The sequence below is a fragment of the Cercospora beticola genome, chromosome 2 (assembly GCF_033473495.1).
Source record: "Cercospora beticola chromosome 2, complete sequence".
NCBI classification, from domain to species: Eukaryota; Fungi; Ascomycota; class Dothideomycetes; order Mycosphaerellales; family Mycosphaerellaceae; genus Cercospora; species Cercospora beticola.
Window position 1 is genome coordinate 5,031,472 of NC_088936.1, and position 14,397 is coordinate 5,045,868.

At 52.3% G+C, this 14,397-nt stretch overlaps 2 protein-coding genes across 2 annotated transcripts; one reads left to right on the forward strand and one right to left on the reverse strand.

Annotated features, from left to right (window-relative positions):
* Positions 1 to 60: 60 nt before the first annotated feature.
* Positions 61 to 3,930, forward strand: RHO25_003924 (uncharacterized protein; the record flags this gene model as incomplete). The annotated part of the gene is made up of 1 exon (XM_023599388.2): positions 61 to 3,930. One exon carries the CDS (start codon positions 61 to 63, stop codon positions 3,928 to 3,930), a length of 3,870 nt encoding a protein of 1,289 aa, XP_023456387.1.
* Positions 3,931 to 4,015: 85 nt separating this feature from the next.
* On the reverse strand, positions 4,016 to 12,843 carry RHO25_003925 (uncharacterized protein; the record flags this gene model as incomplete). Its single annotated transcript, XM_065602473.1, has 2 exons — positions 4,016 to 11,520; positions 11,589 to 12,843. 2 exons carry the CDS (start codon positions 12,841 to 12,843, stop codon positions 4,016 to 4,018), a joined length of 8,760 nt encoding a protein of 2,919 aa, XP_065458545.1.
* Between the last annotated feature and the right edge of the window lie 1,554 nt (positions 12,844 to 14,397).

A 14,397-nucleotide genomic window follows, 5' to 3' on the forward strand; every position in this document is an offset into this window, starting at 1 on the left:
TCAACGTCACCAAACAACGCCCAAGTGCCCCACCAACACAACGAACTGTTCACGACAAACATGGCGGACGAGCTTCATGCAGCGCTGGAAGGATTGTCGCTGTCATCGGAAAATGTGCACGAAGACATCGACGACTTGCTCGACCAAGCCAAGCCACGAAAACGCATTCGAAAGTCGCCTGAAGAAGTGAAGGCGGATCTCGAACGTCAATTCCTCACTCCATCGACCTCATTCAGTCCAGAATGGCTAGACCGCCTACAGCAGCGATGGGAGGCACCTACGAACTACAATGAGCTGTTCGCACTTGGCCCAACTCAAACGAGGACGATCATCAGATTCACGCGGGAAGGTCTCGAAGGACGTGTCACTGGATACAAGGAAGTGACTGTGCCAGCCAACAGTGCAACTGCAAAGAACTCGACTTCACTTCTCCGCAAGCCAGCGAATCGTGCCGACTTTGTTAGAGGCGCCGCAGGGTTCTACCCATTTGCACCCGGCGGCCTTGATGCCGTAGAAGCGACCGCCGCATACGAAGACGAATTCATCCAGCAGCAGCAAGGCGCGGAAGATGCCAAGAAATCCAACAAGCTAGACAAGGTTATCAACTTTGCAGCAGAGGGTGGCTTGCTCGAAGTCCCGCCGGGGTTTTCCAGAGGTTTGCGTGTCAACGAAAAGCCAAAGCAGGATGACGAGGCTGCCAAGGAGGTCGAAGAAGTTCTCGATGAGCAGTCTGATGTTCCCGAGGCTTTTCAGAACGGAGTGCCGCTTCCAAAGGAGAATGGAGAAGCTGATGAAGGTGATGAAGGTGATGAGGAGGGCGAAGAAGAGCTCGATGCACTCCTACCTGTGGAGTTCCCAGCTTTGGCTGCACATGGTCCACTCGCAGTTGCGCGTAACAAGCAAGGCGGGCGAGAATGGGCACATATGGTTGACGTTAATCGCGACATCACGAACTTCCGGGAACTTGTGCCTGAAATGGCCCGAGAATGGCCATTCGAGCTGGACACTTTCCAGAAGGAGGCTGTCTACCACTTGGAGAACGGCGATTCTGTCTTCGTTGCAGCTCACACATCTGCCGGCAAGACTGTAGTCGCAGAATATGCCATCGCGCTTGCAGCTAAGCACATGACCAAGGCCATTTACACTTCGCCGATCAAAGCACTTAGCAACCAGAAGTTTCGAGACTTTAGACAGGAATTTGATGATGTTGGCATTCTGACTGGAGATGTCCAGATTAGGCCCGAAGCCAGCTGCCTGATCATGACGACAGAGATTCTGCGAAGTATGCTCTATCGCGGAGCAGATTTGGTACGAGACGTTGAGTTTGTCATCTTTGATGAGGTCCACTATGTCAATGACTCCGAGCGCGGTGTAGTATGGGAGGAGGTCATCATCATGTTGCCGGAGCATGTCACCTTGATCTGCCTATCTGCAACTGTTCCAAACACTTACGAGTTCGCTTCATGGGTGGGCCGAACCAAGAAGAAGGACATATATGTCATCTCCACACCCAAGCGTCCTGTACCGCTTGAGCACTACCTGTGGGCAGATAAGAAGATGTTCAAGATTGTCGATGCAAATAAGAGCTTCATTGAAAAGGGCTGGAAGGACGCCAACGATGCCATGAGTGGGCGAGACAAGATCATTGCAGCAGAGGCCAAAGCAAAGGAGAAGGAGGAAGCAGCAGTCGCAGCAGGCCGTGGTGGGCGCGGCGGACGAGGTGCTCAGCAAGGCCGTGGAGGCCAGCAAAGAGGTGGCGGCAACCAGCGCGGCGGACCACAGCAGCGTGGACGAGGTGCACCCGCAACTCGTGGCCAGGGCAACATTGCCCGCACTGGACGAGGTGGAGGCCGTACGACTGCAGCGCAAGACAGAAACATCTGGGTGCATCTTGTACAGCACTTGAGGAAGGAGGATCTACTACCATGCACGATCTTCGTCTTCTCGAAGAAGCGTTGTGAGGAGAATGCAGATGCGCTTTCAAATCTGGACTTTTGCACAGCCGCTGAGAAGAGTGCTATCCACATGATTCTGGAGAAATCGCTGGCACGCCTGAAGCCGGACGATCGTACATTGCCTCAAATCCGGAGAACTCGGGAACTGCTCTCGCGAGGAATCGCAGTGCATCATGGTGGAATGCTTCCGATCGTGAAAGAATGCGTCGAGATTCTGTTCTCCAAGACTCTCGTCAAGGTCTTGTTCGCTACCGAGACTTTTGCTATGGGACTGAACTTGCCAACCAGGACAGTCATATTTTCTGGCTTCCGCAAATATGACAACAAGTCTTTCCGAGATCTCCTGCCTGGAGAGTACACGCAGATGGCTGGCCGTGCTGGACGAAGAGGTCTCGATACTGTTGGGTACGTCATACTGGTCAGTCCTGGAGCAGATGAAGCCCCTCCAGCTGGTCGTCTGCGGCAGATGATGCTGGGCGAGCCAACGAAGCTGAGGTCACAGTTCCGCCTGACCTACAACATGATTCTGAACTTGCTGCGCGTGGAGGCACTCAAGATTGAAGAAATGATCAAGCGATCATTTTCTGAGAATGCTACTCAAGCACTCCTGCCTGAGCACCAAAAGCAGATCAAGTTGTCAGAAGCAGACCTCGAAAAAGTGGTTAGAGAGCCTTGCGACATTTGTGACAAGGACATTGATGCATGCCAGGCCGCTGCTGTCGAATTCGAAAAGCTTACTGCCAGTCTTCATCTGATGATGCTGTCCACACCTGTCGGTCGTCGCATGTTTCAGCCTAAGCGCTTGATCGTTTTCAAAGGACGCAATGATGTTCGCACAGCTGGCGTCTTGCTTCGGGACGGCGCTAGCAAAGGATCTCCTCCAACAGTGCAAGTGCTGGAAGTGCTATATCGCAACCAGCGCAAGCGACAGGACGCAGACTTCTTACCTTTCCTACCCCGCTTTCGCCGTCGCTTCATCGACCTTCCACAATCAGAGAATGAGATGCAGCTGCGCACAGTCACGATACCACTCGACAACATCGAAGCCCTGACAGGATCACACATTCAAATGGATGTCAGTGGTGTCCTGCAACGCGACCCAGAAGCATTAGCCAAAGCCAAAACAGAACTACTCACCACATGCTCCTCCTGGACCTCCTCAACATGGAACGAACTCGACTACTACAAATACCTCAAAGACATGAGCATCCGCACCCTGCTCGACCAACGCTCCCAAGCAGCCACAATCGCCTCCGACCGCGAATGTATTCACTGCCCCAACCTCCCCAAGCACTTCGCCATGGCCCACGACCAATGGCTCATCCGCGACAAAATCAACTCCATCCGCCAACTAATGTCCGACCAAAACCTCCAACTCCTCCCCGACTACGAGCAACGCATTTCAGTCCTCAAAGACCTCGGATTCATCGACTCCAACTCTCGCGTAGAACTCAAAGGAAAAGTCGCATGTGAGATACATTCAGCAGATGAACTCGTCCTCACAGAACTCGTTCTCGAAAATGTCTTGGCAGACTACGAACCAGAAGAAATCGTCGCTTTACTCTCATCTTTCGTGTTCCAAGAGAAGACAGACGCAGTCCCAAACTTAACTCCACAACTCGAAAAAGGTCAAGAAATGATTATTTCCATCGCGGAAAAAGTCAATCAATACCAAACACTCCATCAAGTCATTCTCTCATCAGATGATAGCAACGACTTCGTCTCGAGACCAAGATTCGGTCTTGTGGAAGTCGTATACGAATGGGCGAGAGGAATGCCTTTCTCGAGGATTACGGATTTGACGGATGTTTTGGAGGGGACGATTGTGAGAGTCATCACGAGGTTGGATGAGACGTGTCGTGAAGTGAAGAATGCGGCGAGGATTATTGGGGATCCGACGTTGTTTACGAAGATGCAGACGTGTCAGGAGTTGATTAAGAGGGATATTTGTGCGACGGCGAGTTTGTATATGTAGATGAGGCGGTCGATGCGTTCCGGCGGTTGAGGTATGAGTCGATGTTGAAGTGGGTATTTTGAGGCGCTATCGCTGTCTTACAACTCTACCCACGTAAGGACAGATCGTCGCCCGGTGTGGAGGATATAGGTAGCTCCGAGACGGATCGCGACGTGTCCTCTACGAGCAGTGAAAGAATGCGCTCATAGACAGTCAATAGTGTCTGTATGCCACTTTCATCATACAAGTCCTGCCGGCCTCGCAGGACCAAGAGCATGCGACCATTGCCGACGTCCTGCAACTCCAAATCGAGGTCGCGATCGTATGCACCGACCCGATTGTAGTTCAAGAGTTCGGCTTTATGCCCACCTAGCGTTATATCCTGTACTGGGCTGGGCATGTAATTGACTGAAACCTGATAGAGCGATCCATGACGATGCAATTCCGTTCCTTCCAGAGCGGCCATGATGAGTTGACGTGGTATATTAGCGTGCAGCCCTGCTTGCAGCTTGTCCCTGGTATGTCGAACCTGCTGTGCGAAATCGTCCTGGGGTTGGAACTTGATGGGCAGGAGATCGCCAAATTCTCCGATATTGTCGTCGGACTCCGCTTCGCGATTGTTGACCTGGATTGCTATACATACGTCTTGCACGGACAGCATGCTGTAGAAGAGAGCCTGGAGCCCGGCCAAGTAAACGTGGAAGGGGGTGGCACCTACGTTTCGGGAAACGCTCCTGATAGCGGCACACAGATGAGCAGACAACGTTTTTTCCACAGTTGGTCGCGGCTTCGGTCTCTGTGAAGATATTGTTGGACGCACTTTCGTCTTCGCAAATGGGAACAGAGGAAGTGTGCTCGGTAGGTGTCGATATTCTGAAGTCCAGTACGCCAAACTGTCTTGGACTTGAGAGACTTTTTGCAACTGATCATGAACAAAGTCCAGATACTGATACTTCAGACGTGGTAGAGTTCCGCCAAAATAGGCAATGTTTAAGTCTCGCAGGAATGGTACTGGACTGAAACCATCAAAGACGAGATGATGCCACGCTATCGCGAGGAAAACGTGGCCTTCATTCGGGACAGCGATCGCCTTCATGGTCTCTCCAGCACTCAGATCAAAGACATGAGAGCGAACGACTTCGAAAGCCGCCTGCGGCGTCATAGTTGGATCCACGCTTAGTCGAGTGCTCTTGTGCGCCATAACGTACTGCGTTACTTCACCAGTGGACGTATCTTGTTCAAATTTAGTTCTCAAGATTTCATGCCGTTGGACTACTTGTTGACCGGCCTGTTCGAGCTTGATCAGATCCAGCTGGCCGGCTATTTTGAATATGACTGCAAGATTGCATAACGCAGGATCCCGGTAGGTCTCTACCGCAGACCATATCTTCTTCTGCTCGTATCCAAGTGGTCCTTCGCGGTCGGTGCGCTCGGTGTCCGAGTCTTGGGAAACGCTGCTCGGCGGACTAGACTGCACATCCTCGCGCAATTCTGAGCCGGAATCGTCTTGCTTGTCCGATGGAGTTCTGAGGAACGTAGTGGGCGGCGATACTGGTATTTCGTGGCCTGTTGAGTCAAGACGCGCCTTGCTCGAGGCGGTGAAAGCCTTCGAAGCCGCCTCGTAACATATGTCACCAACAGAGCTGCCGCCCAGAATCTTAAGGACAGGGAGACTGACGTCCAGCTGCTTCAAGAACCAAGAACGAATCTCGACGGCGATAAGAGAATCAACACCGAGATTCATAAGTGGTTGAGCACAGTCGATAGCATCTGCCGGCATTTGCAGAGTCTTCTCCATCTTTGCGCAGAAGGCGCGTTGAATAATGAGAGCTGCTTCTTCCTGGCTCAGGGCATCATCCACTGACTGGCGGACGCTGACAGCAGTAGCAGAAGCTTCGGTTCTGGACGTCGTCTGCTCTACAATGTGGTGGGAGAGCCTAGGATTGGTCCCGTATTTGCTCTCCGATACCGTATCCCGGTTGTATCGCGGCACTCCAGTGATGACTTCTGGAGAGTGGCCTGAATCGGGTCTTCCGATCAAGATCGACTGTGCGAAGATGTCCAAAAATGCTGTCTCACTGATAGGCATTGGCGTATCGTAATTGGTCAGCAACTTGCGTTCAATGTCAGAGTTCAGGACGTAGCCTAATCCTGTCACCGCGCCAATGTGGATGACAGAAGCACTGAGACCTCTTGCTCGTCGCTCTGCCGCAACTGCCGTCATGCACAAGTTTGATGCAGCATAATTTGACTGGCCCGGACTGCCCAGTAGACTTGCGATCGACGAGAACATGATGAAGAAATCCAGTGGTTCATCGATGAACAAGGAGTGCAAATTTAGGGTGCCCTTGACCTTTGGCCCAAACACAGTGGCGAAGTCGTCGACGTTGCAGCCCCCAAAAGCCTTGTCCTTCAATACCATTGCGGCATGTACAACACCCGCGATTGGTGGCATGTCTGCTCTGAGTTTCGCGAGGACTGAACTCAGCGAGTCCATGTCTGCTACATCGGCTTGACACAGCTGCACTTTCGCGCCCTTCCCTTCGATCTCGCTCAGCCAAGCTTTATCGATTGACAATACATTCCTGCTGACAAGTGCGAGATATCGTGCGCCTTGGTCCACTAACCACGAGCACACGGCGCGACCGAGACCACCTGCACAGCCGACCATGAAGTACGTACCGTCGTCACGCACCACTTGGCTGTAGTCTGTAGGCGGCAGTAGAGCATTGATATGTATGGCTGCAGAGAAATCGACGACGCTGGAGTATGAGACATCTCCTGGAGTAATGCTGGATACATCGGAGACAGGTATCAAATCGGCAATTTCAACTCCTGGAAGATCCTCGTGAAAGACCTTGGTCGTGATGCTGGCGAAATCTTCGAAGGAGAGTTCACTTTTCCAGAGGTCCTCAACAGTGAAATAGGTACAGCGAGCCGGGAGCACTCTAGCCCATCGGTCCGTCTGATCAGGTGCAAAATCAAGAAAAGTTGCCACATCACGAGGGAGGGCGTTATTTAGGACCCGATTCGTTGCTAGAGCATGCAATGATGTGCAGCCTGGCTTCCCTTGGCTGGAGAAGCAGACTGTCTTGATGCCGCGCTCTGCAGCCGCACGCAGCAGCTCGGCCCCGAGAATTTCGTCTGGCTCGTTGATTGCCAGGCGTCGATTTGTGTTAAGGTTTTGCAAGAACCGCTGCACGAGCATCCTGCTTGCAATGATTGGGAGGTGGCTTGCTGCATTTGCGTGGTGGCTTACAGCCACGGTGTAGTCTTTGGATATGGGGACCGATGAGCTACATGTCGGTGACAATACCACCCGGATGTCATCTTCTCGATGCGCTGCGCCCCCATAGCTGACAAAGTAGCTATCTCCTGAGATGTTAATTGGCTGGAGCAGAGCATACGTGATGCGAATGTGCGGCCGTTCGGTTATGTCAACCTTGCTGATCTCAAATGCGTCGTGGGCACACTTGATTGTGACTGCCTGACTGTTGAGTTGAACGGATTTTTTGATGGACAGTGTATTAGCGTTGAAGCGATCGTTCAAGACGGTGTCTGGAAATACTCGAGGGATAGAAAGCCGAATGTGCTGATCGATCGCCAGCTCTGGCTCCGAACTCCACAGCCAGGATGGCGCGTGACTGCAGATCGAAGAGTATATAATGCGTACCATAGACTCAGCAATGGGTCTAGACAGCTTCAGATCGCTGGGATCATGGACCTTTAGAAATTGCAAGGCCACATGACCATATTCGTTGGCCAGTGATCGACAGAGTCCCATCGACAAGTTGGCAAAGCGGCCTTCATGGCCAACCCATACTATGTGTCGGCAGTTCGGCAGAATCCGTTGCAGCGCCAGTAGAGTGGCTTCTGTCAGATCCTGTAAGATCGGTCTATCCAGATCCTCGAGGCATATCAATGAGGCTGGGAGAACTTCCTCATCCGCCAGTTCGGCCAAGCTGTCGACTAGGTGAATATCAGGGCCCGGAGAGCTGCTGGTCAGTAAGTCTTTGATCGATTTGTCGAGTCCAGTCGTATGTCCGCCAACGATCGTGATAGCATGTCCTGTGAGTGGATTTGCATTGGCCGTGAGCGGATAACGCATTATGTTTATGTCTCGATCGACCGCCTGCACGACCATAAGGGAGCTGAGGTGCTTGGAAGCATCGGCCATGTCTGGAATCCAGGTATCAATCTCAGAGAATCCCGCCTGCTGCAGATGCTGGTCCCACTCGCTCTTACTAAGTGTGGGACCGTCGTGTCGTCCGTCCTCGCTAAGCCAGAAGCCAGGCAGGCCAGCGTAGGTCATGAAACGACCAAGGTTGTCCCCAGTCCACTCGACTAGGAGGAGGTAGCCCCCGGGTCTCAAGAGTTGTCGAACGTTGTTCAGCGTCTGACTCACTGACTTGGTTGCATGTAGCACATTCGCTGCCACTACCATATCATAGTCGTTGTGTCGATAACCCTGTAATTCAACATCCCCTTCGATATTCAGTTGCCGGAACACCATCTTGTGAGACCATTCCTGAAAGCGCTTTCCAGCGCTCTCAAAGAATCCAGAGCTGATATCTGTATATGTGTAGGCGTCAAAAGTCGACCCTAGACCCTGTAGTATGCCACTGGTAAAGCTGCCTGTGCCTGCACCTATTTCGAGAATATTCATTCGAGGATAACGATGAGCGATTTGATGCGCCACCTTGCCGATAGAAGAGGTGAGGTATGGAACACCAACCATCTCCGTGTATGTTCGCTCAAGCATGTTGTCTTTAATCATGTGTTCGAGCATGGTAGTTTCGCCCCGGGCAACGGACGCAAAGTGCTCACCGACAGCCTGGAGCAATGTCAATTCAGGTCTGTCAGGCAATTTCGAAGCTTCTTGCAGCAGCACTTCGTGATCATCCTCCGCCCAGTCTGCCTTGACAGTCGGATGTCGGCCGGCGGCGATGAGTGGCAAAAGTTTATCAAGCCACTCAAATATTTTGGTGAAATACGGTTCCATCAAGGATACTTCGGTCTTCGAAAATGTTTCATAGAACCTTCTGAGGTAAGAATATGCCAGACGCTCTTGGAAAATCAGAAGATCCAGCTCTTCTGGCTTATCTCTCCGGCCGTTTTGGTCAATTGTAACACCGCTTCCAATGTCCAGTTCCCAAACGTCTTGCGTGTAAAGCTCTTTGTAGTCGTTCGGGCCGGGCTGGCTCAAAGTTGTGCATGTAATGCTCTCCACTTGCATCAATGCATCTCCGCTCTCAGCATCGTACAGATCAACATCGCCAGTGAAGGAGCGCGCACTCGATGCCGTCGCAAAAGTGTCCACGATCAAGCGCCTGCCACTCTTTGCCATTTGCTGAGAGCCGGCAATTCGTATGCGCCCGATATGAGTCGGTACGCAAGCAGACGTCATTGAGCCATCTCCTGGATAAGCCATTGCAGCGATAAGTGGCTGAAATGTTGAGTCAAGGATAGCTGGATGTATCGGGTCCGTAGTATCAAGGCCTGTCAGTGTAGCCGTGGCGTATTTCGACCTTCTCTTCACATCTTCCAAACGTCGGAAGAGCCCTGAATAAGACAGACCCAATCCTTCGATGTTGTCATACAGCCTCTCCGAGCTCACGCTGGTCAATAGCGACTGAGCAGGGGTGATACGTGGAGGTAGCTTCTCATCATGTTCGCTGTTCAGTAAGACTCTCACCTTGCCTTTCGCATTGACACGCCACTTTGCTCTGCTGTCTTCACCGGATGCCGAGCGGCAGGTCCACTCAGCCTGAAAGTGTGGTTCATCATCCTTGACTGTCACAGTGTTCAGCGTGAACAACGTCTGGACGTTGGCATCATTCTCCCCAAGTAGAATGGCGGCCTCAATCGTTACGTCGAAAAGCTCGTAAAAAGCCACCTGCTCGGGTGAGACAAGCGTTCGGGATGCAGCGAGCGCCATCACCAAGTATGCCGCAGCTGGATATACTACCTGGCCCTGAACAACATGTCCGAAAAGCCAGGGCAAGTCCTGCAGTCGTAAGTAGTTCTCCCAACGCTTTTCCTCGTCCAGGTCGTCCACAGCACGTTTGCCCAGCAACGGGTGCGACTTCTCATTTTGTGTGCGGTACATTAGTGACTTGCGTCCTTCTTTCCAAAATTGTCTGCTATGATCCCACATATAGCCTGGCAGTCTGACCAGCCTGGGCCTCGGGTTTGTCCCGAAGAAAGTCTGGTTGTACTGAGCAAAGTCCACCGCGTTGGACCCAAGCTGGATCCAAAGCGATCCTAAAGTCTCGCTAAGTGCTTCGACGTCGTTACGACCACGGAGAAGTGTTCCGTAGTAGAAAAGCTGATGATTGATGGTCCGCTGATATGTTTGCGTCACAGGGGTCTTTAAGGCCGGATGTGGCCCAATCTCAATCGCAGCATTGCAGAGCAGGTCTCCGTAAGCCACAGTCTCGATGGCGTCGTGAAACATGACCGGGCTGAGCAGGTTATCGACCCAATACTCGCAAGATAGCTTTGAAATGAGATGATCACCCTGCACACGTCCGCCATAGACGCTGGAGAACCATGCAGAACCTCTTCTGGGACGATGGGGCTTGATCGAGCAGGCTCGCAATGCCTTGGTATACGCACCCGAGCACGCCACCATATGGTGCGAGTGATATGCGGTATCGACTTTGAGCAAGCGAGCGAAGACGTCTCCGTCCTCGAGCCTAGCTTTGATCTCCAAGATGGCGTCTTCATCACCGGATAAGGTGCTGCTTGTGTCTGAGTTCCAGGCCGCGACGTCCACACGTCCGGCGAATTCTCCTTCACAAAGCTCGCAAGCCTCCTCGTACGACAAGCCTACAGCCATCATGGCGCCTTTTTGCCCATTCTGACTTCTAGCAATCGGGGCATAGAGGCCACGGTAATAGGCAATACGGATGGCATCATGTGCGGAGATAGCACCCACGGCGTACGCAGCAGCGATCTCTCCAGAGCTGTGACCTACAACTGAGACCAAATTGACACCGGCTTCTTTTAAGAGATCGACAACCATGATCTGTACTGCAGTACAGAGTGGCTGTGCGATTGCCGCTTCGCCAAGTCGAGAGGTGTCACTCCCAGCGCGGCATTGATCAGAGAGAGTCCAATCTGGCGCGTCTGGGAGTGAAGATAAAGAAGTATCGAGCCTCTCGAAGCATTGCTGTGCTGTCAAGGAGGTCCTCAACAGCTCACTACCCATCGTAGCCCATTGTGCACCTTGTCCAGTAAAGACACCAAGAAAGCGGAAGCTAGAAGATGGTTGTGTCATGCTGGTGCTGGTGCTGACAGTTCCGTTAGATTGTGCGGTGGCTCTGATCTTGCGGAGAAGATCTTCTCTAGAGGTCGCTGACACGGCCGTTCGCACGGAATGCTGGCTCCGCTTGGATTGTAGAGTATACAGCAAGTCATTCCAAGGGATGGACTCATTGCACTCGAGAAAATCAGCGAGTGCTGTCGCTTGAGCCCTTAGAGACAGGTCCGAATTTGCAGACAGTAGCACTGGTGATGGAGGTAGGTCATGGATCGGCGATCCTTTTACTATGACTGGATGGCTTTCGTAGCTTTCAATAATCGCATGGGCATTGGTGCCGCCAAAACCTGCAAATGAGAAGTCAGCAATCGGCATATCAACCTGGGAATAGACACCAGACCGAATGAGTTCACACTGGCCCGTCTCGGGGCATCTGGGGATAAGTGTGGCCATGGTGAGGACTGCGTTGGCACCTTGAGGTTTTTGCAAAATGGCTCAATGGCTGGATTGAGCTTCTGCAGAAGCATGTTCGGAGGTACAATAGCTCTTCGCACCGCCTCAGCAGCTTTGATAAGCCCTGCTACGCCAGCAGCACCCTCGAGATGTCCTATGACAGTTTTCACCGACCCAACGTAAAGAACTTCAGCTGTATCTCGGGTTTCAGGGAAGAAAACTTCGTGAATGGCACGCGCCTCTTGTGGGTCACCGGCCTGCGTACCAGTTCCATGAGCTTCAAAGTACTGGCACCCATCCTTGAGCGGGTCCAAGCAAGCACGAGCATATGTTTGCCGAATCAACGCGGCCTGTGCTTCCGCAGAGGGCATCGTTATTCCGTTCGTACGACCATCGGAGTTGACGCCTGTCTCTCGGATGATGCAGTAGACTTCGTCTCCATCGGCAAGGGCGTGGGATAGCTTCTTCATGATCAACGCTGCCGCTCCTTCGCCACGTGCGTATCCATCTGCCGCAGCGTCCCACATGCGACTTCGCCCTGTTGGAGACAAGAGTTGCAGCTTGGACTCGATGATGAAGTTTTCCGGACCCAGAATGGCGTTCGACCCGGCCGCACAGGCGACTCTAGACACGCCGGATCGAAGTGCTTGCACTGCCTCGTGTATTGCCACAAGACTTGCCGAGCATGCGGTATCGATAGACATAGAAGGTCCATGCCAGTCGTAGAAGTACGATATTCTGTTCGACAAGATAGACCTGGCCGTTCCTGGTGCCATGTACTTTGGAAAGTCGAGAGGATCCCGTAAGAGCATTTCGGTGTAGTCGCTGGTCATGCAGCCAACGTATACGGCTGTATCTGTACCACGAAGTTGGTCCATTGTGATACCGGCAAATTCGAGGGCTTCATAGACGGTCTCAAGTAACATGCGTTGTTGAGGGTCCACTGCTTCTATTTCAGCTGGATTCATCCTGAAAAAGGCTGCGTCGAATGCTCTGATATCTTCGTCGAGGAAGTAGCCATGACTGACGTTGGTGCATCCTGGTTTCGACCCGTCCTCGTGATGGAAGGCGTCACTGTTGTATCGTTCGGTAGGGATCTTTGATTGTATGTCTCGTTGCTCGCATACGAGATCCCACAACTTGGATGGCGTATTGCAGCCCCCTGGGAAGCGGCATCCGACGCCAACGACCGCTATGGGCTCTGGTGGTGTGGACATATCAACGACAGCGCAGTCGGGAATAGCTTTCGCGCGTACGTCAGTGTTAGAAGAGGATGTCTCAGGCGACTTTTGGCCGATTGCAATAATATTGCTTGCGTATTTTTCGTTTGGAGGAGCAGCCGACTCGCATCACGAATCAATCTTCAGATAGATTGTGGTGCTCGAGACACGATGTGTGTACAACCTGACACTATGCCGACCGCCGAAAAGGTAAAATGGCTCCGAGACGTACGGTATGTAAGGACCAACAAGCAACGAGGATTCTCAACACAGTATTCTGAGTCGCTACTTTGTAGCTGGGCTAACGTCGAGTCCGGAGTGGAAAGATGCCCCGGATGCTCCTATCCCTTCGCTACATGCATTTAGATTCGGGGTCGGTCTGCCCAGTTTCTCGTCTGCCACAGCTTACGAGGACCGGGAGCGACCTAGCACTAAAGTCACCCTAGTAAATGCCTCAGTTCTGGGTCAATCACTAACGTGAATCTAGCCGCTCCTCAAAGATGATCGATAGTCTAACTCCCATTGTTAGATCGGTTTTACCATATGGTGCTAACTCCCACTTGCTGCATCCCATGTAAAGTGACAATCAAGTGGTGCTCTCAATCGGACCAGAATTGTGAAGTTATCAACTAGGGCTGAGATGATGACTGAGCACGGTCACAACTGCTATTCTCAACTCGGGCTCCCGAAATCGGGCCCACAGCCTACCTTGATTTCCCCGGATATCAGACACGCTAAGGAGCAGAAGACCATCCCAGCCATCCGAGTCTATATAGCGCCGAAGTTGGTGCGAATGCTCTTCTGTACACGAAAGCCCTGCCTAACAATAACTGACGTGCTCTCTCTGATTGATTGCACTACAGTAAGCGCCTTCTGGTGCTGACAGACCGAGGCGAGTCCAGTAGCGTCGGTTGACAACGTGGATGAAGATGTGGAAGTCTCATGGTACTGACGGTTGTTGTCCAGTGCAGCAATACGTGGTCGATTTATCGGGAAGACCTTCAATCACTTGGCCAGATCGACCGCGGAAGAGCCTGTGTGGTACGGCGAACAACAGGCCGTTCGACAGCATTTCTCAACTTCGCGCCGACCATACGAAGGATGGCAATATGGCCCAGAGCAAGCAAATTAAATGTCGAGCATCAGACTTTGGAGCTGGACATCACACGGGATGCTTCCTCATCTGTTCCAGAACACGACAACGCGCCGCCGAAAGACACTCGGTTCTGGATGATCATCTTCTCGATCAGTCTCTCGTCCTTCTTGAGCGCTCTGGACACATCCATACTATCACCTGCTTTGCCAACGATTGCATCTGCGCTGCATTCCCGAGACTTGTATGTTTGGGCAGTGAATGCCTTCTTGTTGGCGTGCACCGTCACAAGTCTCATCTGCGCACACATTTCCAATCTATTCGGTCGGCGATTCGTGATGATTACCTCAATAACGCTGTTCGCTATCGGGAGTGCTTTCTGCGGTGCTGCGCCATCCACCGCGGTTCTGATACTCGGGCGTGCAATCCAGGGCATAGGAAGCGGTGGCATACTCACC